At 39.2% G+C, this 26,133-nt stretch overlaps 2 protein-coding genes and 1 long non-coding RNA gene across 16 annotated transcripts in view; 2 read left to right on the top strand and 1 right to left on the bottom strand.

Annotated features, from left to right (window-relative positions):
• Window positions 1-23,285, bottom strand: part of Tm1 (tropomyosin 1) — a 37,470-nt gene extending 14,185 nt beyond the window's left edge. For 3 of the 14 annotated variants that reach the window (XR_011177485.1, XM_046632867.2, XM_046632860.2), the window contains exons 1-2: window positions 14,871-15,764; window positions 2,340-2,473 (exon numbers count right to left, since the gene is read on the bottom strand). Coding sequence is in view for 13 of the 14 variants with exons in the window: in XM_046632867.2 (XP_046488823.1) it covers window positions 2,340-2,473; window positions 14,871-15,620 (884 nt within the window). In the remaining variant the exon portion in view is untranslated. Of the gene's footprint in view, window positions 1-199; window positions 318-2,339; window positions 2,474-10,989; window positions 11,295-14,870; window positions 15,771-17,011; window positions 17,138-17,511; window positions 17,666-23,125 lie in introns of those variants that run through there. The other 11 variants (XM_046632873.2, XM_046632874.2, XM_046632862.2 and 8 more) reach the window with 9 other exon arrangements.
• Window positions 1-26,133, top strand: part of LOC124222161 (fasciculation and elongation protein zeta-2-like) — a 91,863-nt gene that overhangs the window by 39,628 nt on the left and 26,102 nt on the right. The window lies entirely within an intron of this gene.
• LOC124222185 (uncharacterized) lies at window positions 15,957-17,649 on the top strand. The gene is made up of 2 exons (XR_006883965.2): window positions 15,957-16,077; window positions 16,268-17,649. It is a non-coding gene; the product is annotated as an uncharacterized lncRNA (long non-coding RNA).

Here is a 26,133-nt window from a genome sequence, read left to right as displayed (position 1 = left end):
TTTTTCGATTTTTTGTTTATTCGTTTTTAGTTATTTCTTTACAATCCATGGCACCCGCATTATTGCACAAACAAATAGCAGATATTGTTCATGAAACGAGATGAAAATCAAAGCTCTCTGACAACAACAAAAAAATGTACCGTGAATGTTTTTTTCATTTTTTTTTTTTTTTTTTTTTTTTCTCGTATCCAAGACCCACCTCTTCGTATTTTTTATCGGCCTCTTCAGCAATCAGTTTAGCCTGGGCCAGTTGTTGTTCCAATAAGGACACGCGGTCATCCTCCATGTTGGTACGATTTTCAAGGGCCTTCCGTATCCTGATAATTTTTTTTTTTCATATTTTTGTTGTTTTTTTTTCCCCTCTCCTCCCCCCCACCCCTCTACCGTTCGGAACGTTCGATTTTATTGAAAGAATGAGAGCCTGAACCTGTTTTCTCAACAAAATTCCGATAAACTTTATGTACTTTCGTGTAATATAATATTGCAATTACGGTAAATTAAACGAAGAATTTTCGAAGATCAATAAATAAGTGAATTCTCAAGACTTGTTCTCGGAGCTCTAACTTGAACGATTTGAATGGTTTGATGATACGAATAATAATAAAAAAAAAGTACGCCCGTAACTTCTAATAATTCTAGACGGTATAATTTACGTACTTAATATACGTGAGATGAATATTGCACCGGAGATACCGAAATTTGCGCGCCTACGAGTTGCGCGTATATGAATTGTGTATTTGGCAATTCTTCGTGCGTTTAATGTGTGTGTGTGTGTGTGTGTGTGTGTATTTCAAGTACCTAATGTCGCTCATTCTTTCAACGTGCTGTAATAATCTCGTGACGTGTATTCTAAAGGGGGGAATATGACATCATCCCCCCAGAGTGCAAAAAAAAAAAAAAACAAATCGTGTCACAGCAAATTCTTATCTATATGTATATATCGTTATATAGGTACGTAACAACGTAATAATTAATCATGTAAATATATAAGTTATGTGTTAAATAAGGCGATACGTATACGGTTTTTTTTTTTTTTTTTCTTTCTTTCTTTGGCAGTGTAACGAGTATATAAATGCTCAGATGAGATTTGACAATTGTAATCGCATATTGTAACGTTTGATAGAAAGATTGACTCGGATATCGATAATAAAATAGGCCGGCGATCGTTAATTAACTGATTTGTGGCAAAAAAGAAGAAAAAAAAAATACGGAACCCCGTAATTACAGTAAAGTAATAATAATCTGACAGTGATAATCATAATTTGCACAAGAATATACCAATTTCCCCCCCAGTTTATTATATAATACGACAAGTGGCATTGATAATTTTGTGTTTTTCGACGCAATTACATTTGTAAATCTGCAATATTTCGTGCCTTCAATCACTACGCGCTTATAACATTTATTTGCAATTTTATAAATTAAATTTGCCAAAATTTACTCGTAACCAAAACTTGAAAGTCGTACGATTTTCATAGTCACATGTATCTTGAATTCATACCTTATTTTTTCAATGTGTTATTATACGCACACGTCGTAAAGTTTCGTTAATATAATTCAATGGCTTCATAAGCGCACGAAATAATAAAATTGAGCTTTATCATATACACGTTACAGGTACTTTGATCATTCAAATTGTTTTGGAAACATTTATTTTCTTCCTTCTCTCAAAAATAATCTTACACGTGATATTTATCAGTGTAAAAAATTGAAATTATTCACCAATGCAGTATAATTTTCACATAGACTATAATTATTTTTGGAAGTGTCGAAAACTTTCTCTGAAATTTTGCTTCGACAAGCATTATATATATATATATACATTTGTAAGGCGTAAAACGAGTTTGAGTATAATTTAAAAATTGATAATAATCGATGAAGTAAAATATAACATTAATAAATTTCGCGTCCAAATAAATTACGATTAATTATACTCGATAAATAGTGATTGCAAAAAGTTCGGACAAATTACCCAGTCACTCATCATGGTCAGCCTGCAGCGAAAAGAAGGTCCTTTAAAATTTTACAACAATGTATAATAAAAAATCTCGGATTGGACGCGAAATCATTTGTTTTTTGAACAAATCGAGTATTAAGAATCGATGATTCGTTATTCACGTTGCCATCACGTGTGTGTGCGTGTGTAAGTTATTTCAAGAGAGAAGAAAAAAAAAAGCAAAATAGTTATAAAATATTTATATATATATACATATATAATTATAATATTATAATATATATATATATAATATATATATATATATATATATATATATATAGATACGTGTTTGTGTGTATATGTAAATATACTCATTAGATTGGACTTTCTATAAAACTCTTACCGCTCGCTTTCATCGGCGGCCTGAGATGCCTCGGCCAACTTGGCGGTGGCAGTTGCAAGACGTTCCTCTGACCTCTCCAAATCTTCCTCAAGCAGCTGGATGCGACGGTTGAGAGCCGCGACTTCGGATTCGGCCTAAAACACGAGGTGAAAAGAAAAACATCGAGATTAGCATTCTTCGCAATAAGGAAAAATGTTCTTTTTTTTAACCTTTAAACTTGATCGCATCTGTAAGATTCAGCTGAAGTTTCTCAATGCAATAAAAGTATATTTAATAATCGTATCTAGTAATATACTTTTATTTTGTTTCAATTAATTCATTAAAAGAGCAGAGTCACATTTTTTACATTTCAGACAAACTTTTTCTTTTCTTTTTTGTCTATCTTGCGATGAAATTATCCAAAGATTAGATTCAGTAATTGAAACGATGATGTCATGGACGTTTGTGCGGTAAAAAAAATGTCGCTATAATTAATTAAACATGATATTGTACGCTATTATTGTACACGAATTATTGGTACATTATATAATACGCATGTATCATGCCGGATGTAAAATATGTATGGATAAGCTTGTGCGTGTCGTGATCTATATAATTGAATCATCATTCATCATGTGATTAAGCAAGAGCTCCCAAATAAAATATTATAAACAATGCCTTCGTGCAATTTAACGATTGAGAATCGTCGATTTAACTCTAACAACTTTTATAACCGCACAAGTTCACAAATATACCGTCAAGAGTCACATTAATTCAGTTATCCGGACTTTTTGTTGGTCATAAGGTGTACGAATAATTATAAAATCGTTTTTTTTTTTCTCGTCCTCTCGTTGATTTCAAGGAATTGAATACTTTCTCTTGACGCATACTTGAACGTCTACAGAGACCGAATTTTCAGTTCCGGATGAGCAACCAAATGGGAAAACAAACCATTTTCAAACACAAATATACGGCCTAAAAAAATATACCATACGACGAAGAGTGTCATTTATTTATAGACTTTTTCTTATTTTTATTTTTTTACATGTGATTTTAGAAATAGTGACGAAAAGACCAGAAACATTCGCAACATTTACTTAACGTGTTACATAATTGACATTAACACACAGCTCAATAATGACCGGGAAGAAATTTTCTTTCGAGAAACGTAAGAATAAATATTGAAATTTTCAATAAATTCCAAGCACAAGGCAAAGGATATAATTGTTTTGCTTAATATAAATATTTACACCGAGATTGCTGAGACACGAGAAATGTGCCCAATTTTTATTTCTTAAACGTCCGCGGATACGAAAATTGAAAAGTAAATATTGAAAAATAAATTTAAAAGAAAATGACAAACAACTGTCATTGAATTTCCTCCGAATCGAATGACAATGGCGAAAGACGCTCGAGGAACGCGCGTGATCTGCTTAAGAATTACAATTAATGTATGTCCAGTCCCCAATATATCTATATGTACATAGTTATACAAATTGAAAAAAAGAAAAAGAGAGACGCCTTGAATTCTTACATTGCATAGCCTCAGCTACATACGTCGTTCCACTAATGGAAAAGAAATTTGTATGACATTATACAATGATAAAAAATACGGGGAAAATAATAATGTTTTTTTAATGTATCCCGCGGTATTTTATTTCTGTGTCATACATAATTCCGTGAAGTATATATCGTAATACATTATAAAACGAGGCGTGGTTGAAATTCCTAATTTGAAAAGTTCCGAAAGCGCCAAATTCCGAATTCTTTGGTGGCGAAAATTAGAGTAATGAAATCAAACTTTGACGAAACATCAAAGTTTCGAATGGTCCGAAACCCGACGCTCAAAGTTCCGAAAGGACGTCAAAGTTTCGAAACTGCAAAAATGAAAAAATTGTAAAATCTGAAACATCGAAATTCCGAATGATCGAAGTTATTTAGTTCTGTGAATTTCAGGCTTGGTGAAACTTTACCACTTTGATATTTCTACGTTCAGAATCCTGATTTTCGTTTTTTTCTGATTTTTTACACCCACTCGTTGAGTAAAACACGCCGTGTGCGTATGTTTTAATTTTTGAAATTTTACTCTACCGAAACTTTATTTTTCGGAATTTTTCTCTATCGGAACTTTACTTCTCGGCATTTTGCTCTATCGTAACTTGAATTTTCAGAATTTTGCATTTCGGAACCTTGAGCCGTCGGGTTTCCGACCATTCGAAACTTCATCATTTTGTAAAAGTTAGATTTCTTTACTTCAAATTTCGCCACCAAATAATTCGGAATTAGGCGCTTTCGGTACTTTTCAAATTGTAAACTTCATTCCCGCCCCTGTTACTTAAGAAATTTTTCGACGAAAGTTTCAATACATAAGTCGATACCAAAGTTCGTTTTTCTTCCTTCCCAAATTCGCGCGAGGAGGCGGAGGACTGTATTTTCTATCCTCATTCAATTACTTGGTCAAAATTCCAGCTCCTCTTTCACGAAAGAAGCGTCAAATCATAAGACAAGAGACGTTTGGACATACAATTAAAATTCATAAAATTATATCCCCGAGACTATAACGGCTGCACCGTAAAAAAAACACATACGTCCGTCATCAACCACCGACTGTCTATTCGACGTTACATCAGTTTCGCATGGAAGTCAGTGTCAGTGTCAGAATCGTTGATCCCATCACTCACTGTCTTCCTTTCCGTCATCTGCACGGCAGTGGGTACAGAAGAATCGATAATACCACATCAACGATCAGTGATCACGGTGTGACCAATCTGTATGCGAAGCCCGGACGTCCGGCTCGGAAACTCGGCTACACTTTATAGACGTACAGACAGACTAGACTGTATACGTGCGTTTTTTATTTCCTCCTCTTTTTTCCCTTCGTCTATGCAGTAACGAGTTTTATACATAATGTATGCGACGCACACGACGGATTATTTTTCGTGGGATTCGGTGGAAACGCGTAACGAAGGGACGATTTATTCACGTGTTCGAACGCAGTATGCAGCAAGGTGCGCCCGGCTTTTTCAATAGCCACGCATGAAAACCCCACGATACAGTACATTTTACGCAACCCAACGCCACGCCACGTCAAGTCACGTCACGCAGGTGCGTCACTATTACAATTAGTCGGACAATTTACAATTAATTGACGAAATAGGTTTCGCTGCACCCACAATTCGAATCTGTACGGTATTGTAATTCGATTTTCTTTGTTTTTCCAAAACAAAAAAACGGATAAGCTCTCGAAAAATCATTTTCTCAGTATCAAGTATAACGTTAGAATTGGAAAATTATAAATTCGATCAAGTAAAATTGTAAACCCTGTTACAAATTTACACGGAATAGTATACAATGTATATGATATAACCGAACATTCTTCAGGCGTTATTCTTAATTTATTTGCGTACTAGCAGCCAGTCGCGACTTCACTCGCGTAATATGAAAATTCTTTTCGGAGAAACAAAAATCGCTTACAGTTAAGAATATTTTAATGAAGACGAATAATATCTGACCTAACCTAGAACTGAACCGAATCGAGTCGAACCAAACCAAACCGAACCGAACCGAACCTAACCTAACCTCTATCTATAAAAGTTTAGTCGGCGTTCGCATAAGTGAATAATCCTGTTCCGACTTGGCTTACAAATACATCGTTACTTCTCCGAAACTATCAATCTGGTAGTGACTTTGTAGCTATTCACAGGAAAAAAAGAATCAAAATCGAAAATACGCTCATTTGTTGAAACGACTCGCGCGCCAACTATTGTAAAATGGTTGTACCAATTCAGAAAGCTTCGCAGGCGTGCGCACAACTCCCCAAAGTTTCATCACGATCGGCGATCGGAAGAACGGTATAGAAATATGCATACGGTACAAACAGACATAATATATAACGATATGTATATAAATAAAAAAAATTGCTATAAATAAATATATACATATATATATATATAATATAATACACATCGCGCACAATATCCAATTTTGTACCTCAGTTGATTAATTAATTAATTCGTTAAATGATTGAGCCTATTTTTATAATTCAATTATAGAAATAATTAACGAATTCTAGCTAAATACACGGTATTGTAATGTGTATACTCGCAAATCATGTGCAATTAAAGAAAAATAACAAGTTATTTTGTTAGAAGAGGATACCGAAAGCTAGGCGGTATGCCTAGTACACAGGTATACAGCGGTATACAGGATACCGTATTACACTCCTTGATATACAGATATATATAATATATGGTTATAAATTATGCATTTCGCCACCGCAGAGACGCCATATCCTTTCCTCATCCTGCATCGTCAGACATAGACGTCATATATAATTGCAGTATAATTGCTACCGTGAAGAACTTCGTCGTGAAAAAGTATATCCAAACACGGCAAGTGCATCATTGTGAAGTTAGTAACGTTATCGTAACGATTCATGCTGAGGAAGAATCGTGACTCTGCAATTTTTCAAGTGTTTGAAATTCAGCCAACCGTAATAGAATAATAGTTCCTTCAAAATCATTGTTAAAATAAGAAAATACACATTTTTTTTCTCTACCTTTCGTTACGATAACGTTACTAACTTGTCAAGGTGTGAAATATAAAATAGAAAATATTTTTCATTCGTAGAAAAATTTTTCATGCGAAGAATCGCGGAGAAGTAACAAACGGAGTCAATGCGAGTCTTCGACCTCGAATTATACGTACGCAGGTACCCGTAGTCGTTGTAAACGCCTATAGTATAATAAACATACCGGTTCCTTGTAGGTATGTACATATAATATAATAGATAGGCGGACCAGGGGTGAACGCAAGATAAAGATCGATGTAGCAAAAAGAAATAAAAATAAAAATAGACAAATAGGAATTTAGCCTTGAACTCCATATTAGTCTCAACTCTTGTACAGTACAAAACAACGCCATCTATAATTATATACCTATCTATATCATTGACTATATAGAATATATATATATATATATATATAGAATATATATATATTAATCTTACACAGTGACCGAAAAATATTACTTTACAGTTCTCGGTACAAGACAAAAATTAGTTATTTAATTGCGACCAACCACATCCATTTTACTAAATTAATTTTCTAGTAGCTAGGTATAAGAAAAAAAAATTGAATATTTCTGGGTAACGAACCGCGATAAATGGAAAAATGATATCGGATGGTCGGTGGAAGCTGAAAACTCAGCAATACGCGGCAATTATAATATATTATCGTACGCAATTTCCACACGCGCATAAAACCGCAATCGAAGAACCGTAGAGAAAATCTTGACTTTTTGCCCCCTGTGCAGCTTTTATACTGTTAACCTCATACTGCCGGTTGCGTCACCTCACTCACACGTTTTGTACCTAATATGTGTAATACGTATGCACATATGTATATACAGTGTGTGAGGATGTAACGCGTTACTCTTTGATGCGTTATATGGACTTTTGTACAACCGCAGACAGTTTCGTTTCTGTCTGGCTTTGTATTCCCATTTTCTGTAAATACTACAGTCTTATATATATATATATATATATATATATATATATACGTCCTAGCTAGTCGGAAGATTATCATTGCGACGTTAAAAAAGAATTTTTGTAAATAAAAAGCTTTTTTCAAATCGCAAAAAAGTAGAAATACAAAATTCAGAATATCCTAACGATATGGAACAAGTTTTTTAAAATTTTCTGATGATAACGATTATACGATATATATATGTGTGTGTTTGCATGTGTGCGTAGATATAACGTTGCACGGGACGTCGATGGCAAAAATCGTCAATGTCAGATCGATAAGAACGCGAGGCCGACAGATAAGTGGTTCAAAACGCCTATTGAAGGTGTAATATATAACAACAATTGTTTGAAGTTGTAGCTGGCAGTCTCAAAGACATCATTCAATATCCGTGCCGCAAAGTTTATCCTTTATTAGTTGTCGAACTAACCGGTATATCTAATTTTAGAAAGTAAAAAAGTGTCTTCTCTGGCAGTGGAAACTTTGTTATAATGGGAACAAATTTTTCTCGGTCGTTAAATAAGGTATACAGAGACAACGACAATCTCTTCTATTCGAATGTAAAATTTGAAAATGTAGAACGTCAAAATATGAAAAATTCGTGAAGTTGAATGAAGTGATGCATTTTTAGGTCAACTATTTCGCAACTTCCGAGTTGTCGGAAATTCAGTTACCATTAATATATGTACAGCAGGAATAATTCGTATGTACTTTGCAAATTAAAAGTTTCTCTTTTTCAAGTTTCACTGGCCAAGTTTTGACCCTTCGGTCATTTCGACTCGACTGTAAACTTCGCCTCTCTCCTTTAATTCACAAGCTCTGTGAACTGGATTTTTCACGTCTTGGCAGATTCGACATTACGACCCTTCCGTTGTACGGCCATCTAATTTTTCACCCTCAGGCCTCAGCCCGGCTTCCTCGGAAGCCGGAGCAGTACGGCAAAGTCCGAACGAGCGATCAAGCGGGCGTGAAGGGCTCGAGACGAGCCCACGCCCAAATTGGGGGTGGCGAAAAGATCGCATGCTGTCTGCATGCGGGGTGCATCTGGCGCCGCGTGTTCCTGACCAAGGTCAGGGTGTTGCGTGCAGAGGATGACGAAGAGTTCGTCGCCTTGGGGGGGTCGCTGATACTCGTGAACTTGCATTAAACGAAGGACTTTATATCGAATTAGAAGAAGAAGAAGAAGAAGAAGAAAAAGAAAAAGAAGATGAAGAAGTCGTCAACAAGGCTAACTGCATCACTGGACACACATTGGTCTAATATAACTCTGATAATGATTTCTCGAACCTGCGGCCTGTGTCTCTCTCAGAGATAAGAGCGAGCAGATATAAACTCCGTATCAAATTTAAGCCGTACACGAATTACTCTATCCGCTACACCTGCTGTACTGCCATGATTCCGTTATAGGTAGTAGGTACCTGTTTGCGAGTATACCTTCACCGTGATTGATGAGAAAAGACAGCGTGAAAAGAAGTTGGTTGACAAATTGAAAGAAACAATGCGACGTTACGTTACGTTGAACACTATACTGTTTGCAGAGAAATAAGTTCAACAAAATGTTTTCTGAAGGTAGGTACATAGCTAAAAGGCACTCCAGATTTTTCCAGACTAATTTGTAATGTATGAAGAACATTTTTATCCGGATAAATGATCGGTACTTAATGACGGTAAGTTTTGAGGTTTTACTTTTCCGCACTTTTCTGGTAGATAAGAACTGATATTTTTTCCCAGCCTACTTTATGAGAAAAATAACTACGAGGTTGAAGTTAGTAAAGTTATCGTAATGAAGTAGTGGGGAAAAAAATCACTATATTCTTTTAATTTTACAATGACTTTGAAGGAACTAAACTTTCGAAATATGAGTGTACTGTATTGTTTTATTACGGTTTACTGAATTTCAGACACTTCCAAAATCGCGAAATAACGAGTTTTCCTCACGATGAATAGTTACGATAAAGTTAGTAACTTCAATATGGCAAATAACTATGATTCTTGTACTTGATTCATGTAGATCTAGCAATTTGCTATCAGACAAATTCGATGCTCGAGAAAAATCGAAAGGCTTTGAGATAAAGGTGTTCAAATTATCTACCCTCGAGAAATAAAAAACATATAAACTTGACTAAGAACCGTATTAACCTTGGCAGGAATAGCAAGTGCTGCGTACAAATTGCTCATCGATAAAATATTTTCAAAATTCTTTCAAATCAACACTTTTCGGATATTCTTTTTCAAATTTTCCATATTTCGACAAAAACAACCTACGACTCAACGGAAACGCGAAATTTTACCGGTAACGAAACATGCATCTCGTTAAAAAGTGACTTTCGGTGACTTGAAGCAAACTATCGTCGCAATCGACATCTTTTCTAGCTAAATTTTTTTTTTTTCTTCTTGTTTTTATTTTTCTCACCTTATCAATCAATAACCACATGTTTTGACAGTAGTATCAACAGACATTAGAAGATATCGAAAAATACGTTTATTCGTCCAGCTGGCTAATCGAGACCGATTCGGTGGCATCCTTTCATCACATACGCTCATAATTTCGTATCTATTTGGATTTTTCTTCATTTTTTTTACGAACAAACGACCTGTGCACCTGTGCAACACGGGTTGAAAAAACGATAGCAAAGAGAAAAAATAAAGATCGTTAAATAGACTATATTCCTGTGTACAAATGACGCTACGAGACGTTGAATTTGTGAAAAGAATGCGGTGAGTGGTGTGCTTTTGCCCCTCCCTGCATGCGCTGGATGAGAGGCTAGCGGCGGCGGCCGCGGCCCAAACTCGTCGACGAGCCCCTGACACACACACGTCACGTTTTCGCTCTCCGTCGCACGCAGGGAGGACGGTTACTATTTCCACTCTCTTTCTCTCTCTCGCGTCTCGCTCGCTCTTTCTCGCTTGCTCCGGGGGATCGATCCTCGGCGTTCAACAAACTCAGGACGCCGGTTCCGCGTTGATGGGAAAAAAAAACATGGAAAAAAAAAAGAAGAATAGAAGAGAAAAATAACGAGGGTGATCCATCGACGAAGGTCAAGAATGAATAGCGAAGACCGGCTGTATCCTCGAGTGTCGAGATGACCCGGAGTGTGTCTAAAACCGGGCGGATTATCGTGACCGAGAATATAATCAAGACTCACTTCTTCCCGACGCATCAGCTCGACCTGGAGCCGTTTGTGGTACTCGTCGCACTCGTCCTTGTATTTCTCCATCTCCTCCTTGGTCTGGCGCATTTTCTTCTTTAGCACGTCAAGTAGGCTACCCTGCTGTACTTGGGTCGTCATTTTTTCACCCGGTCTACGACTCGCTACTGTCACTAACTATTATAACACCGTTACAATATCGGGCTAGATTTCTAGTTTCTCTGGAGTACGAGGGTTTCGAACGCGCAAGGTGGTTCCCGTTGTCTCGAACTGTCGCACGACCACTGGCTACGATGCTTACGGCAAGATGGCCGTCGCCGTGACAAACGCGCATGCGCCATCCGCGATCGAGAAGTAGTTCCTCCACCCAGCGAAGAAACGACACACGCGACCACGACGATCACCCTGCGCGTTGATGTCTGCCTCTTTACCGACGGATCGACCTGTTAGTCGCGTGATCGAATTGAAACACATATTTCATCGACGATAAGACGACGGAATATTACGATTGAAATATTGGCGGTAAAACCGGATGCGTACATTTTCCATGCATTAAATGCCCGATGCCGTTTGTTCCTACGCGGCCCGTCGCGCCGATCGGCCTGACCGGAAACTCCCGGAAATACCGCGCCCGGCACTTCACGCTCGGCCATTCGACCGTACAGGTATAAGAAATTTCTGTGCATTCGACCGGCCGATCAGTTATTGTCTATGCCTACCTACCCACGTACCTACCAATATACCTACACACCCACATACTGCTGCCGAAATGTGACAATACTGGATGAATTACCGCCGCGGATCGAGTAAACGTTAATTGATGTGAATCCGCGTTACGTAACGGTAGCTACGATTCATCGTTCGCCAATTTACTCCATACGTTTACGCGACGGAGGCAGGTGGGCACGACGCGTAACCTATGACCGTGAGATTAGGCACAGTTTCGGCAACCCTGCCGAACACGCCTATCTGAGGATTGTCAATTTCATGCTCTAGTGTATAACGAGGATCTGTATGCAGTAGACGATCATTCCTCAGATTAACAAGTGATCCCGTTCACTTGATACAACCGAAAAATAACAGGGACAAATCACGAGTCCCCTAACTTCGATGTCTTGCACTCAACCTTTGTAATCTATTTACCATGTTATGGACAAACTGACAAGATGAGAAACCTAGTACCCAAGTCTGGTGTCAATTGTCAATCAATTGTACTCGTTATGCAACACGTAATTTTAAAACTCTGTTTAGCTCTATTGTCTTAAAAAAATTTAACCGATTTTATGACCTAAATCGATTATATACGTGTGAATTATTTTATTGCATTGTTACTAGTATTGATTACGATAAGAGACGAAAAATAGTTGCGAGGGATAGATTGAATCTAATAGAGGACAATTAATTTTCAACTGAATCAATTACACATCTGCTTTCGACCCACAAGGAGATGATCAGTAAATCAGCCTTAACGTAGCTGTACAAACACTTTTTAGAAGCGATAAATTTTTTTTACTATCGTAATCTGTCGTTCGTCTAGAAACAATAAAAAAAAAATTATTTTCCAGATAACATGGATTATCATATCCTGAATAATTTCTAAACGTATGTTACATGTTTTCAAACATATAGACAGTATAAGAAAAAATCGTTCTTTCCCGTTTCGAAGGAAATCAGAGGTCTGCTTTTTATCTTTGTGGTTTATCTTCCTATACATATACAGGATGGCCCTAGCTGAACTTCATTTCAATCCGTAGTTTTCCGATTAATCCCAAGTTTTTTTTACAATTTTTGCCAATCATCTATGCCGCATAACGTAATTTGGTGAAATTTATGTCTATATAAATATGTATATCAACATACGGTCCGTTAATCAGTCCCGGTATACTAACTGGGAGTCGACACTGACCACTGTACTCTGTATATAGTTCTATTTGTAAACGACACATTCAACATAGATTGAAGGCATCCAAAACGAAGCCTCAATCAATGCATTTGCAATATGCAAATCGGCAAGTTCCGCTCTATTTACGAAGGCGATGAAAGAATCGAGATATAATTTTCATTTATGTGTATACGCATCAATAAAAATCCAAGAATTAATAAATGAAAAGAGAAGTATTAAAACTGAAAAAAGGAAAATATACTAATTACTTGGAAAGTCTATTATTAATGTATACTTAAATAACGAAATAAGTTAAACCCAACAACGAAAGGATTATCATTATTTTCGATCGGCGATGAGTAAAAGCTACCCAACCAGCCAGCAACCTCCTTGTTTGAACATAAGAGATTATTACCCAAGATGGTCATGTGCTGAATCCTGCAACTATATACATAATTCTTTCGTTGCAATATTTATTTCTCATATATTTTGTCGCATGTGATACATGTATATTTACGTTAAACTTGCATCAAATCCTGAAAAATACGTAAACACCGTAGCACACGGACAACATCGACGAGGAGTAGGCGAAGAAAGAACGCCCAACGATGACAAAAGCGAAGGGCTTTTGAGGTCGGGATTTACTAGATTGCGCAATCGCCGGAACTAAGAGTGGGGACGAAATGGAGGGGGAAATTACGACGTGTTTAGGTGTCACGGTAACGTGGAGAGCGTGAGAGCCGTTGATGACAGTTCGCGAGATGACAGCGAGAGTGTCGGGCGATATGAATGATAAGGGACGCGTGAATTTGACCGCGAGCGAGATAGACTGACCGTTGGGTAACGTGTATTGCCGTTGAGCGCGGTTTGAGAAAGTAAATAAATAATAATCAACAGAGTATAAAGAGGATCGTTCAATTAAACGATTTCGTTAATTGTCAGTTATTGCTCCTATTTGCTGAGAGATAGAGGGAGAGATAGATATATAGATAAATAGATAGATACAGACGATTCGATTTTCAGTAGTTAATAGTAGATGCCTGTTAACTGCGAGAAATTTGGATCGTCTAGACAGCAGGAAAGCTCGGTGGCATTTAGACGGTATGCAGTGGCGTGAGGAACGATTGCGTATACTTGCTGAATATAGTTATGACGCATCTTTCCACGAGTATATAGGTATGCATGTACAATATGTACATACGTATGCATACCGAACGGAAAATAAGTCGTGAACCGAGTTCAAACAAGTCCGTTATGTTCGTGCGTGATTTCGAAGTTTTCGAACGCATATGTCTCCTTAGCATTTCGTACACCGAGTACAACGACCTCCGTTTCAAGGTCGCAAGTTTAAAGGTTACGCCGATTACGAGCTTTGACGGTGATAGCCATAGCCTTACTCAACGTTGCAAGTGTAATTACATGTTTGCAATATACTCGCTGATTCTTCGATTGAGTTTGGAATGTACGAATAAATTTAGAAAACAAAAGAACGAATAACGATACGGAAAGTCGTTCGAAGTGTTGGACCACGGTTCATCGTGAGCGAAATGCAAAAAAAATTGTAAAATTGAGGTAAAAAAATGTATCCGTGGGCGCGTATAATTTCAAATGGCAACAGCGGTTCTGAAATTACAAACGGGTCAGCGAGAGATTCGGTCTATTTTGTGTCGCGATGCGAATAAGGCCTCGTCTCTAATTTGGCGCATTCGGTGGCCCGAATTCCCTCCTCGCGGCTGATAGTGATCCCGTGGGTGTTCTTCGAGGCGACTTTGAGAAAAGGATAGCGCGTTAATTCGCGTGTACGCCGATTACGCAACCCCCGCGGGTATCGCTTTCGGCGCAAGTCGCTTATTTTTAGAACACACCGACGGTCCAGCTTTCGAAGTACATACTTCGTACGGATAGAGGGTAAAGAGAGCGAGAGAGGACGTGTGGGGCGGCCTTTCGACGAAGAATCATCGCATCCCCGGTCTCCCGCGTAAAGGTGTATACTAACCCTTTTCAGCTGGTTCCCCATTATATTCTGCAGCTCGTTTTTAATCAAGCTGAACTTCATCATAGTGTCGCTCGAGAATATCGAGCATCCGAATGCGAGTCCGGGATAATCGGCGCACCTCTTGCGTCGCCTGGCCTCCTTCTCGGCCTGAACCTCGGTCCGCTCGCTAGGGCAACGCATCTTGGCAAGTTCGACGAGCTCCGGATCCTCCTCGATATTCGACGTCTCGTCGTCGGAATTTCCGTCGCCCCGAGCCCTCGCGACCGCGTGCTCAGGCTCGGGGCTCCTGTTCGCCTCGATTCGAAAGCTCCTCGGCGATTCGCCTCGGCGGTGCTTCGACCTCTCGGAGACATTTCGCGGGCCGAGGTGTCGATTGGAGTTCGCACTCGGCTCCGTCGGATCGGCAATCGTCGCCTTCGCCTCGTTCCGGCCACACCGCGCGGGCCTTTGAACGGGGCGTTCGGAATGTTGTTCCGGCTCGTCAGCTGGTTTGATCAGCTGTTCGTCGCGAGCTCGCAACTCGGCGTCGAGCTGCCGTCTCTCCGTCGCAGTTTCGTTTTTCCCGGGGTTTTCATCGGCGGAGGGGGGAGCCTCGTCGGTCGGGAAGAAATCGGGAATCGCGACGCCCGTGGGACCACACTGCGCGGGTCCCCCGCGGCTCGAGGCGTCAAGACGTCGCCGCGTCGCGTGTCGCGGGTGGTGCTGGTGCCCGCGACGCCGCGTCGTCGACGACGTTGTACCCTGGTGCATCCTCGTCTCCTCGCTCGCAGGGCTCGATCATAGACTACGCACTTCCACCGCACAACCCACACTCCGCCATGTTGGCTGTCACTCTAGGAATCCGCACGTAAGCAGCGGATGCAGTCTGGCATGCTGGCCGCTTCTTCGCTCCTTGCTCTCTCCTCACTCCTCGGCTACGTGACGTTTCGGCCTTGCTTGACAACTCACTAACAGCGCTACCTACCAACGCTACGCGGCGACTCCGCGCACTAACCGTGTACCAGACGCCCCTCCGCCACCCTGACAGTCGAGAACGCGAAGCCAGCGACGCCCTGCGAGGATCGAGTCAGACGCTGCGAACCCCCGACCGTCGGCAACACGGCAATCGCCGCTGTTACTAGCGTTGCCAACTGCAGGCGGTTTCCATGCGCTTACAAATTTTCACCACCTCGTCATGACACGGATTCGACCGCGGTGTTATATTACGGTAAATAGCTATGAGCTTTTTTCACCGTCGGTAGAAATTTACTTTTCCTTTTTGCTTTCTTCGAATTAGCGAAACGCCATGATACCGACGCGATCGTTGTACATATTCGTACCTGTACGTATTTCTATCACTCGTTGATCTATATTTAGAGAGTTCTTGCTAACGTCAGATGTTTTTATTTTTTTTACAGCTTTGACGATTGTGGTATATTTTTCGAGGCCATATGGAACGATTTTACTTTTCGATACCTAGCTGCTTACCGACCAGCGCAATATTGCAGGTCCAACTTTTGCGTCCGGCTAAAGAACGGAGCGGAATTAATTATTCTTAATATTGGCGCAAGCGTTTTTTCTCTCTTTGGTAATTTCAAATGCGATCTGGAGCTAAATCACCAGCTTTAGAAACTTTTTGAAGCAGTGTAAACAAGGGCCGTAAATACACCAGAGTTCAGTGCCTAAATATCCCGGAACACGAGAACGTCTAGATGTAGGCAATCCGTGTCAAGATTACGTTGACTCGGTTGCTTATGCGTAGGTACTATAGCAAATCAACAAAAAAATAGAAATGTCAGGTACTTCAACCGCGAATGGATGCACTTTTTAAATTTCTGCACAGGGTTTGAGTTTTCATATCATTCTAGATGTGCGTATAACTCCATTTATGCCAAACCCTTCGAGGCTACGCAACTGGTGTTGCAAGCATTGAGAAATTAACGCATGAACGCCTACAGATAGGCAACGAAAGTAACAAGATAGCTACGTAAATGCAACACACAAATTGCACGTAAAAACAATATTAATTACTGATTTCAGAGCGGCTCTAAAAGTTGAAATTACCTATCTGTCAGACTAGAAACTTTACGTCTTGTGTTTGATATAACTATTATTCGCGTGTTTTCATCCCTAACGAGTGACTTGTAACCAATTTTACTCACGTTTTGAAGAGCCTTGTCCTTCTCTTCCAGCTTGGCGTTGACCTGCATAAGCGCTTCCTGGGTCTGGTCAAGTTCATTCTCGATGGTCTGGATCTTCTTCTGCAGGGAACGAGCCTCCTCTTCCGCCTGTTTTCGTAGAGATCGAATTTACATTGTGTTATTGAATATGTCACATCATTTTCTATAGTAGCAATAAATCAGTGGAGAGAAAAATTGGGAAGCAAAATTTAGATTTTCCATTTGCTCGACAGATAGTTCGAAAACAATTTCGTCTTGAAAGTGACAAAATCCATTGCCACCATCGCAATTATAGCTGTAAGAAAATGAAAAAATTGAACATGGTTGTGAAAAATTTAAGCTTGCATAAGATCATTACTGCAGTCAGTGGATGTAATCGTTGGGCAAACCGATACAATTCAGTGTCGTTTTCGCACGAAGGATGAAAATAAAACGCACGTGCTTGAGACGGCTGTCAAATTTGAAAAATTTGTGTCACCCACCTTTTCGGCGCGCGCGTTCGCATCGCGAGCCTGCTGTTCGCAGAGCAACGCGCGATCCATCGCGTTGTCCTTCTCCAGCTTCATTCCCTGCATCTTCTTCTTGATCGCGTCCATGGTAGCGACTTTTTTAATTTACCTTTGCACGAGGAAAACTCTGTAACAAACAAGTAATAAATAAATAAATACAGTGATTCACGCGTGTAGACGTAGATAAGTTTCAATTTCATTCGTTACATATGTTACAAATGTTCATTAAACTGACGAACTGGAAGAAAGTTTGATAACGAAACAAGAAAATTCAAAAAATATGTCTACCAAGGTTTTTCTCAAACTAATTTAGATTCGATTTATACTTTGTTTGAAATGAATTGAATATCAAACAAAATATGTCGTTGATACGAATTAATTTTTCACCGAAGCAATGAACGATTTGGCGAGATCAAATAAAATTTATCTGGAGTCACACAATGTTCATTTTCACCAGCCGCAAAAAAATTTTATTGAATTCGGACAATTTTGTCGAACTCTTAGTCGCAAAAGACGAATGATTTTTTTCGCAGAGCGGAGACCCGTTTTTCCCCAGAAGCCGTACTCGCCACGAAATATATTACAATACGAAACTCGCATAATAATACTTGGCATCAGACACTGTTTTTAAACGTATATTGAACTTGAATATATAAGTCTCGTAATTGTTAAGACTCGACAGAAATTTTTTTTCTGTTTTTCTTTCAGTGTTATGATTATTTTTCACAATGTTATGTCACAGCTCATCAACACGAATCGAAATATTAGTGTTGGAATTCAAACCGCATGGTAAATTCCATTCTCAACATTTTCGCCTTTTTTAGCGATGTTAATATGTATTATAATTCCAACATACATACTATACGGATTATATCTTGTCTATAATGTGAATTAATTCGCTAAAAGCGTCTACACCGCGCGTTGACTCACAAAAACAACCGAGCACGTATATGAATATTTTGCCAGACTAAAGAAACAACGTTACAATAAGGCTATTTTTTTTCTCTTTATTTCTTTCATTTCCTTTTGCCATTGAGCCTATCATAATCGACGAGGACAAGTGTCTGTGTCGCCCTTAGATCTGCTACGGCTACATTGAAAAAATTCAACATTACTCGCTCTACATCTTCCGCATGTACCAGCGGTAAAATATGTATGCCTAATACATGTTGGCCGATCATTATATGAATAACACACTGTTAATTCAGTGCGAAAAAAAGATAGAAGAAGTAGAAAAATTCGGGATTTGTGCCAAAAGAATGGATTGCAAGCGAGCGGAAATATCGCCTGCCCCGAAAGCTTTCGACGGCAGAACCGTGCATCGAAGTATAATTAGTGAATGACGAGGTTTCCTATTTATAGAGGGAGGTCTTGGCTGTGAACTGCCCGGGCAGCCTAGCACACCACCATAATATCACATCCAAAACTTTCAAGCTCTTAGGGACTCGACGTGTAGTGTATATTACATCTAGTCTTCCATACGGCGGATAAAGTTCATAAGTTTGAATGAACTGTCTCACTATTGGCCACGGTCAAAGAGCTTTGAGGTGAAAAAAAGAGACGAACGGAATTGTTGTTCTTTTATTTGCTGACATTTCACTGCAGAAATTAATATGAGATGTGGTCATTTACTCGATTTTTGTTTTTTGGTTTTATAATAACAAGCATAAAAGTTTTTCTTCTCATTCGCGTGTTCTGAGAAACTTAATCTGTTCTTCGATTCGTTCAAACAGCGAGAGATTCGCAATATTTCCGAATTTTCCGAACTGTCCATCCATATTTAATAAAGTGAAGTCTAATCGATAGCGATCTACAGCACGACATAACAACGGTGAAAAAATTCTTATGAGAATCACTGTTTTTAAATTTGTTTCATATGAAATCAAATTTACCATAAATCAAATTAAAAATGACCTAGAGCATACAATCGTTCCTTGAAAGGTTTTGGAATTTTCAGAATTGGCGATCTGCAGTGATATGTCGCACACAAGTTCAGGTCAAGGCAACGATTTTGCAAACGTTCCCTCTTATGTAATACACAAGTATAACGATACTCTGTGTGATATTATTGAGATCAACTTTTACAGGCAATCTGTGTAGACAAAAAAAGATATTGGAAACCATGTCGGATCACATTTCGCACATTCTTAACATGAGAATATCACTGTCGGAAATTTGAAACTATTTATTTTTTAACCGACAATTGCTTATATATTTCCGCCATTAATCGCTTCAGGAGAGTCAGACTTGTCACAGATTTTTACCTTTGTTTAATCATCTCGAAGATAATGTATACTTGCAGTAATCTGCTATAACGACGATACTTATTGTAAATAGAATCTTTTGGCCGAACACAATAACGATCTCGAAAAGACGTCTTCGTCTTCAAATTGATGCGCAAACTTTCCAGTACTGTATCAATTTGTCATGACTGTTTATGAATGGTTTCTTTCGTCAGATTGAAATGAGAATACAATATTATTTTGAACAAGAATTCTAACAAGCGGTGCAATACAATGGTCTTCGGTTGATGGAATACCTTTGAACCAATCCCAGACTCATCGTTCCATATAAGGTATCGCGTCTCGAAGGATCGTTTGTTATTTTATTGAAGTGCATTTTATTCTTCAGCTGTCCATATTTTTTGCAGGCTTAAATGAGTTCCAAACTGCGACATGATGCAGTCAAGATGCTTCATAACGCTTTCCATCGACTTTGAACAGGGAGAAACGCGATTTACCGATCAAAAAATCAATCGTTTCCAAATACGTAAGTACATGCGACTACAAGATCAAAAAAAATAGGTTCAAAATTATGATGAAAAACAGTAAAGATTTCCACACGAAAGGCGAGTGAAGTTCTAGATACTTTTAGAAAAAGAAACGATAATTTTCATGATATTTTCATAACTTCAAGGACTTCCCGGACTGTTGGATCCCACACCTTGGTATTCCCGAAAAGATCGTGCATGTATGTCTCGATAGCTAAGACGTCAATTTACAATGCCATGCAAGGACAAGGACCGCGAAAATCGAAAGACAATGCCAGCATTAAGGTGGATCCGAAAACATTCGCTCTTTCAATCGTTCATTGATGCACTCATCGACGAAGTCTGCGAGCAACGTTTCAACGTGACTTTCGCTTTCGCGTATTAGTAAAAAGCCGTTAAACGACAAGAGATGAAACAAGAGCAAATAAGAAATGGTGAAGAAAGTAAAGAAGAAAAAAAAAACCATTTCCAATGTCACGGCATTCCGAAGGAGCATATTCGAAAGCGAATAGAGCCAAGGAGAGTCAAGGAACGGAGCTGTTAAGGCCCAAGATGACCCCCACCCCTCTCCCTCACCTCCCTTTCACGCCTTCCCTCTTTCCCCACCCCCGAATGGGACCGGAGCTGCATTCCTACGTTGGCACAACGATGACGTTGAGCGTTGTCTCTATCAGGTAACCCTGTCAGTCTGAAACTCTCGATTACACATCTGCAGTAACGGCAATACGCCGCTTACGCGTGCAGATTTCTCGGGCTACGTGGAGGAATATTTTTCTTACGTACTTATAAGACCTACGACAGTCATCGGACCAAACGACTCACTCACTCACTCACTCACTCTCTCTTTTTCTCTCTCTCTCTCTCCTACTCTATTTCTCTTTCTCTGAAATACACGCTCGGAACTTGAGGCTGCGGTAGCGTGACTAATACACGAACTCGAAGAAGAACTGTCTAACATATATGATATATATACCTGTACAAACTATACATGTGCACACATCATTTATACAATCGGTAAAAGAATGCGATGGGACCAAAACGTAAGACGTCACTCAGCGTCCCAGTATCGAGGTAACACATTCCGCGCATTCTCTTTCGGTGTAATTACCGAAAGGAATATACCTCGAATTCTAAGCCAAACTCGAGATAAGATTGCATTGCCGCTGCTGCAGACACGCAATAAGCGATCTGACTACTTTATACTTAGGTTCACACAAAATTCTCACTAATAGTTAATGGGTTCATAACGCTGATCGCCAGTCCGCGAAATGCAAAAAATGATATTTGAACAAAATTCTTTTGAAACTTGTATAATTTCTAAGAATCTATAATAATCCACATGAACGCCGATTTTTTGAATAATCCAAAAAATGGCGGGAATAATTGAACGACTTGAATAAAAAGGAAAACAATTGTTTTACTCTTTTTATTCGCGACAAAGTAATTCTGGGTAACTCCGTACAGCCCCCCTGCTTTGGCTGTACGTGTGTACGAATAGGTAAGTCTATATCTGTACATATATTTGAAACACCATGGGCAAATCTTGAACGGTTGAAATCGCTCGCACTGTGAAACGAGATGAGAGGGTTTATTTTTACGCACAAGGGCGACGGCGGGGCTGCAGAGGGAGGTAGAAGCGTTGGCCGTCGCGGACCTTTTCGGGTTACGCAGACCGAGCACCGTCGACGTACCGACGACGGTGTCCTGTTACGTTTCGTTCCGATACGATACATAGCGAATTGCCGGACTTGCGTCACTCCCGATCTTCGTTTTCATCTCATCCTGTTTAAGTATGTCTCGCTTAAATGTAAGATTCCATAAAAACTATTCGCGTTAAAACGACGGATGTCACGGGACCGTTCTAACAACCGACGAAGCTATTGTAGACGATTTTTAATTCTGGTAGGTGACTTCATCCCGTTTGTCCTGCGCAATCCTTGACTTTATATACCTATGTATGTATGTATGTATGTAACGTACGGTATACAGGTGTTCGACTGTGATAAGCACCTGTGTATTCAAACGAACAGTTAAACATTTTATAGGTATGCATCGCATATGTACGATGAATACGTTCACCTTGATGATAATTTACAATCTTTCAAAGTTTCGCAAAAATTGACAGCGATTGAACGGTTCTTTCTTTCAATGTTTTATTTTTTTATTTTGTACTTTTTTTTTTTTGATAATCACTGCTAATAACATGTCATTACCATATATGTCAGTTTAGAAATACACGCGATAATTTATGGAACCGTTTATAATTCCCTTCGTCAAAACACATTTTATCTGGATCATCGGTTGCGAAAGTGCTGAATTGGCAAAACTCGCGGTCTTGTCTTTCATTCTCTATCTTGGTCGGCTAATATTAATCGTCTATATTCCGTTCTGTCGCATACCGTAAATTAATTATAAGACGCAAAAGTAACAATAAATGCAGAAAATTGTACACTTTGATGTTAAGGGCGAAACCGTCGCATCCGGTATCACCGGGTAGATTATTTTCGAGTCGATAAACCAACATTCACACAAGATGACGATTGAAATAAACACGCTGCGCTAATTCCCAGATTCTGGAAGAATTGTCAAATACAATCGAAACACTGTTGAAACATCGAACGCGGAAAATAGCAGAGTTCAAATTTGACGCGGTACTTTGGAATAATTCAAACTGAATTTGACGCGCGTGACCGGAGCCGTCGAGATTCCTCCAAATATCTGCGTTATATGCGACGATATCTTCACTTATCTCGCGAAGCGGTACAACGAGCGAATCGTCGTTTTTATATTTTGCGAAAAAACAACTTTGATACTTACATAGATTCGTCGGCTGACGAGTGTTAGAGTTGCGAGTCAAGTAACGACTGCCGCACCGCAAACTCTCCGTGTACTCCCTTCTTCGGGGCGCTCCTAGCGGACGGTTTGAAAAACACATCGCGCCACCCCCTACTATAGGCAACTTCGAAGTCGCGCTGCTCTCCGACACACACATACGCAGATGGACGCAATACGCTCGTGTGCGAAGCGCCGCGAAAGACGGTCCGCTTCGCAGTTGAGGCGCCTGAGAAAGCGTAAAATATCCGCAAAAAAATTCGGGGTTGAAATACGACGAGTCGCCAGTGATCGCGGAGTCTATAAGTCGCTTTTTACTTCGAAAAACAGCTGATTGTGTCAGAGGATGAATGGAGATAGGTTGTGTATAATAATGCTTTCTGCACTATCCTTTCTTCGGTTCATTAATTGGCACCTTGGATCCATTTCTTCAAAATGTAATAGCTAGTAATTACTGTCGGGCGCAATAGTTGGCATACGATATTTTTATTGTCAAATTTAAATACGTTAAATTATCCGGACCACACAGGACCGGTAGAAATTTTCCGGTTCGAGAATAATCGTATGTTTTGGAAACACCAAACTGAAAATGTCATTTCGAGACGTGTTAATTTCGTAACGCACACTCCGGTCTGTGGGAGATATTTGTTACACAGGATGATTTTGAAATTTATACAAAAATGATTTATCTCCGGATTTATTTTTTCTCGTAGAAGCGATTCAGCCGATCCAGAAGCAGCAGATTCTCGGTTCAACCGGAGTTGGCAAACGAAACTGTTCATACGATCTTCACATTCACACTTTTGATACAAAGTATATACGTATGTTACCATCTTGCAAACCAAAGTCAGTGGCTGCCGGCTCAGCGGAAGAAACCTATAAGTACCACTGAGCGTTACACAAGACTCTCTCTGTCCCATATGGTAATTAATAACGAGACATGAGGAAGATCTGCTATAATACGTAACAAGCCCCGCTTGCTATAACAAGCAATATTGTAAGATATCTCTCTTTTAGTAAGTTCCCAGGATCATGGGATAAAAACGCAAACCATTCGGTAGGAACTTTATACGTAATATACACTTTGCTCCATCGTCGAAGTGAAATTTGTAATTATACTCATGGTGAGTTACTACAAATTCGTGTGATCGTACATCTCATTGTTGGTTAATTTCACGTAACTCGTCGTCAACTGTACGAGTCAGTAACGAGTTCCTCCTCTCTCTCTCTCTCTCTCTCTCTCTCTCTCTCTCTCTCTCTGTTCTCACACACACACACACTCACTCTTCTTTCTCTTTACCTATCTTCGCATCTGGGCGCTCCAGCACTTGCGTTCAAGTATGCAATGTGTATTACAGACGTACATACATACGCAGGCGTGAACCATGAGCCGGTCAGTTGACCACCTTATATGGAAAAGTGGGTAAGGTCCCCGAGGGCAGCCTTGACTCATATTCGGGCAAGTTCTTGAAATGTTGAGATCGGTTGATCGTGCGTTTCTTGATAGTCTCTCAGGAACTCTACGTCCGTGTATTGCGAATACACTCTTGTGTGTTCATGTGTGCTTCACAAGTGTACCTACCATACGATCATGTGAGCAAACAAATTCCGTCACGGTTCACCTATACACATATTTATGCCCGATATCAAGACCCATCGACTAATTGAAGCTAATTAAACCATACACCTGCAATTTGTAACTCAAAAACACTGTGTGATTAGAATTGCAGTATGACGAAGCAATGATGAATTACGAATTTCGAGAATGTGGATTTTGAGGAAGTTTTGGATTTTGCCTACATCTATCAATTTGTATATTCTATTTCATTCCACTGCATTTTTCTTAATGTGCACCGTCAGTTACAACTTTCCGTAACACATCTCATCCGATTAATAAGCTTTACTTTACTCTGGTCTCCATGTACCCTAACTTATTGTCAGCGGTGTCCTAAAAGAATAGAACGGCAAAGAGGAAGCAAAGAAACTGTGACGAAAGGAATTCGAAGCATAGTAAATCAGATCAACAACACATGAAATACGCCAGAAATATTTCAAATTCATAACATAATTTCAAGAATATTTCTGAAATGTGTCTGAAATATGTAAAGTGTAATATAATGTTTTCAATATTTCCGAAACGTTTCAAAAATATTTCAAATGTAATATCACATCACCGGAACTATCGAAACGTTTCACAAATATTCCAACTGCAACGTAAGACTTCGGGTATTTCTGAAATGTTTTGGAAACATCTCAACTGCAATATAACAGTTGAATATATCAGTAAAAATTTCAGAAATATATTATTTTACACGTAATAGTTTCTTTATTTCAAAAATATTTAAAAAATTTGACGATTCAAATATGCCGTGTCCAATATTGCTGAAACATTTTAGACATATGTAAGATGCCACCCAATATTTCCAGTACTTTTATAAACTTCACTTAAAACCATCTTCCTATAATACATGATCCATTCAATATACTGTACCGACAAAATTGAATTTTTTAAACTAATCACTCGTTTTATTATTGCCGAATTTCATTACATTACTTCGGCGGAAATGACACAGAGAAAACTAGAAAGACCTCATAAGCGGTAGTATAGCGTACTGGTTAGAATGTGCGATTAGTAATGCGAAGATCACGGTTCAAATACCGACTTAGGACATGATTATGCGAAGTATGTCACAGCGGACTTTGAACAGGGATTTTAGAGTCGACGTTCGGGACCAAAGTTAGGTTACGGTGACCTAAAAATCCTGCTATCCACTTAAAAATACGTTCTTTTACTTTACGTATTAACCAACCACATGGCACGAAATATGTTAAAAATGTTTCAGAAATGTTTCGTTTGTAGCATGAAGTGTTTATGCAACGTGTCAAAAATGTATCAGATATGTGTCTGTGTCTGCATTTGTAACTTATGAAATATTTATGGAAAATATTTCGCAAGTTGTATATGCAGACATGGACATAATCGTGACATATTT

This window comes from Neodiprion pinetum, chromosome 6 (genome assembly GCF_021155775.2).
Source record: "Neodiprion pinetum isolate iyNeoPine1 chromosome 6, iyNeoPine1.2, whole genome shotgun sequence".
In the NCBI taxonomy this organism is placed as follows: domain Eukaryota; kingdom Metazoa; phylum Arthropoda; class Insecta; order Hymenoptera; family Diprionidae; genus Neodiprion; species Neodiprion pinetum.
Note: the sequence above shows the minus strand (reverse complement) of the source record. Positions and strands in the feature narration are given on the sequence as shown.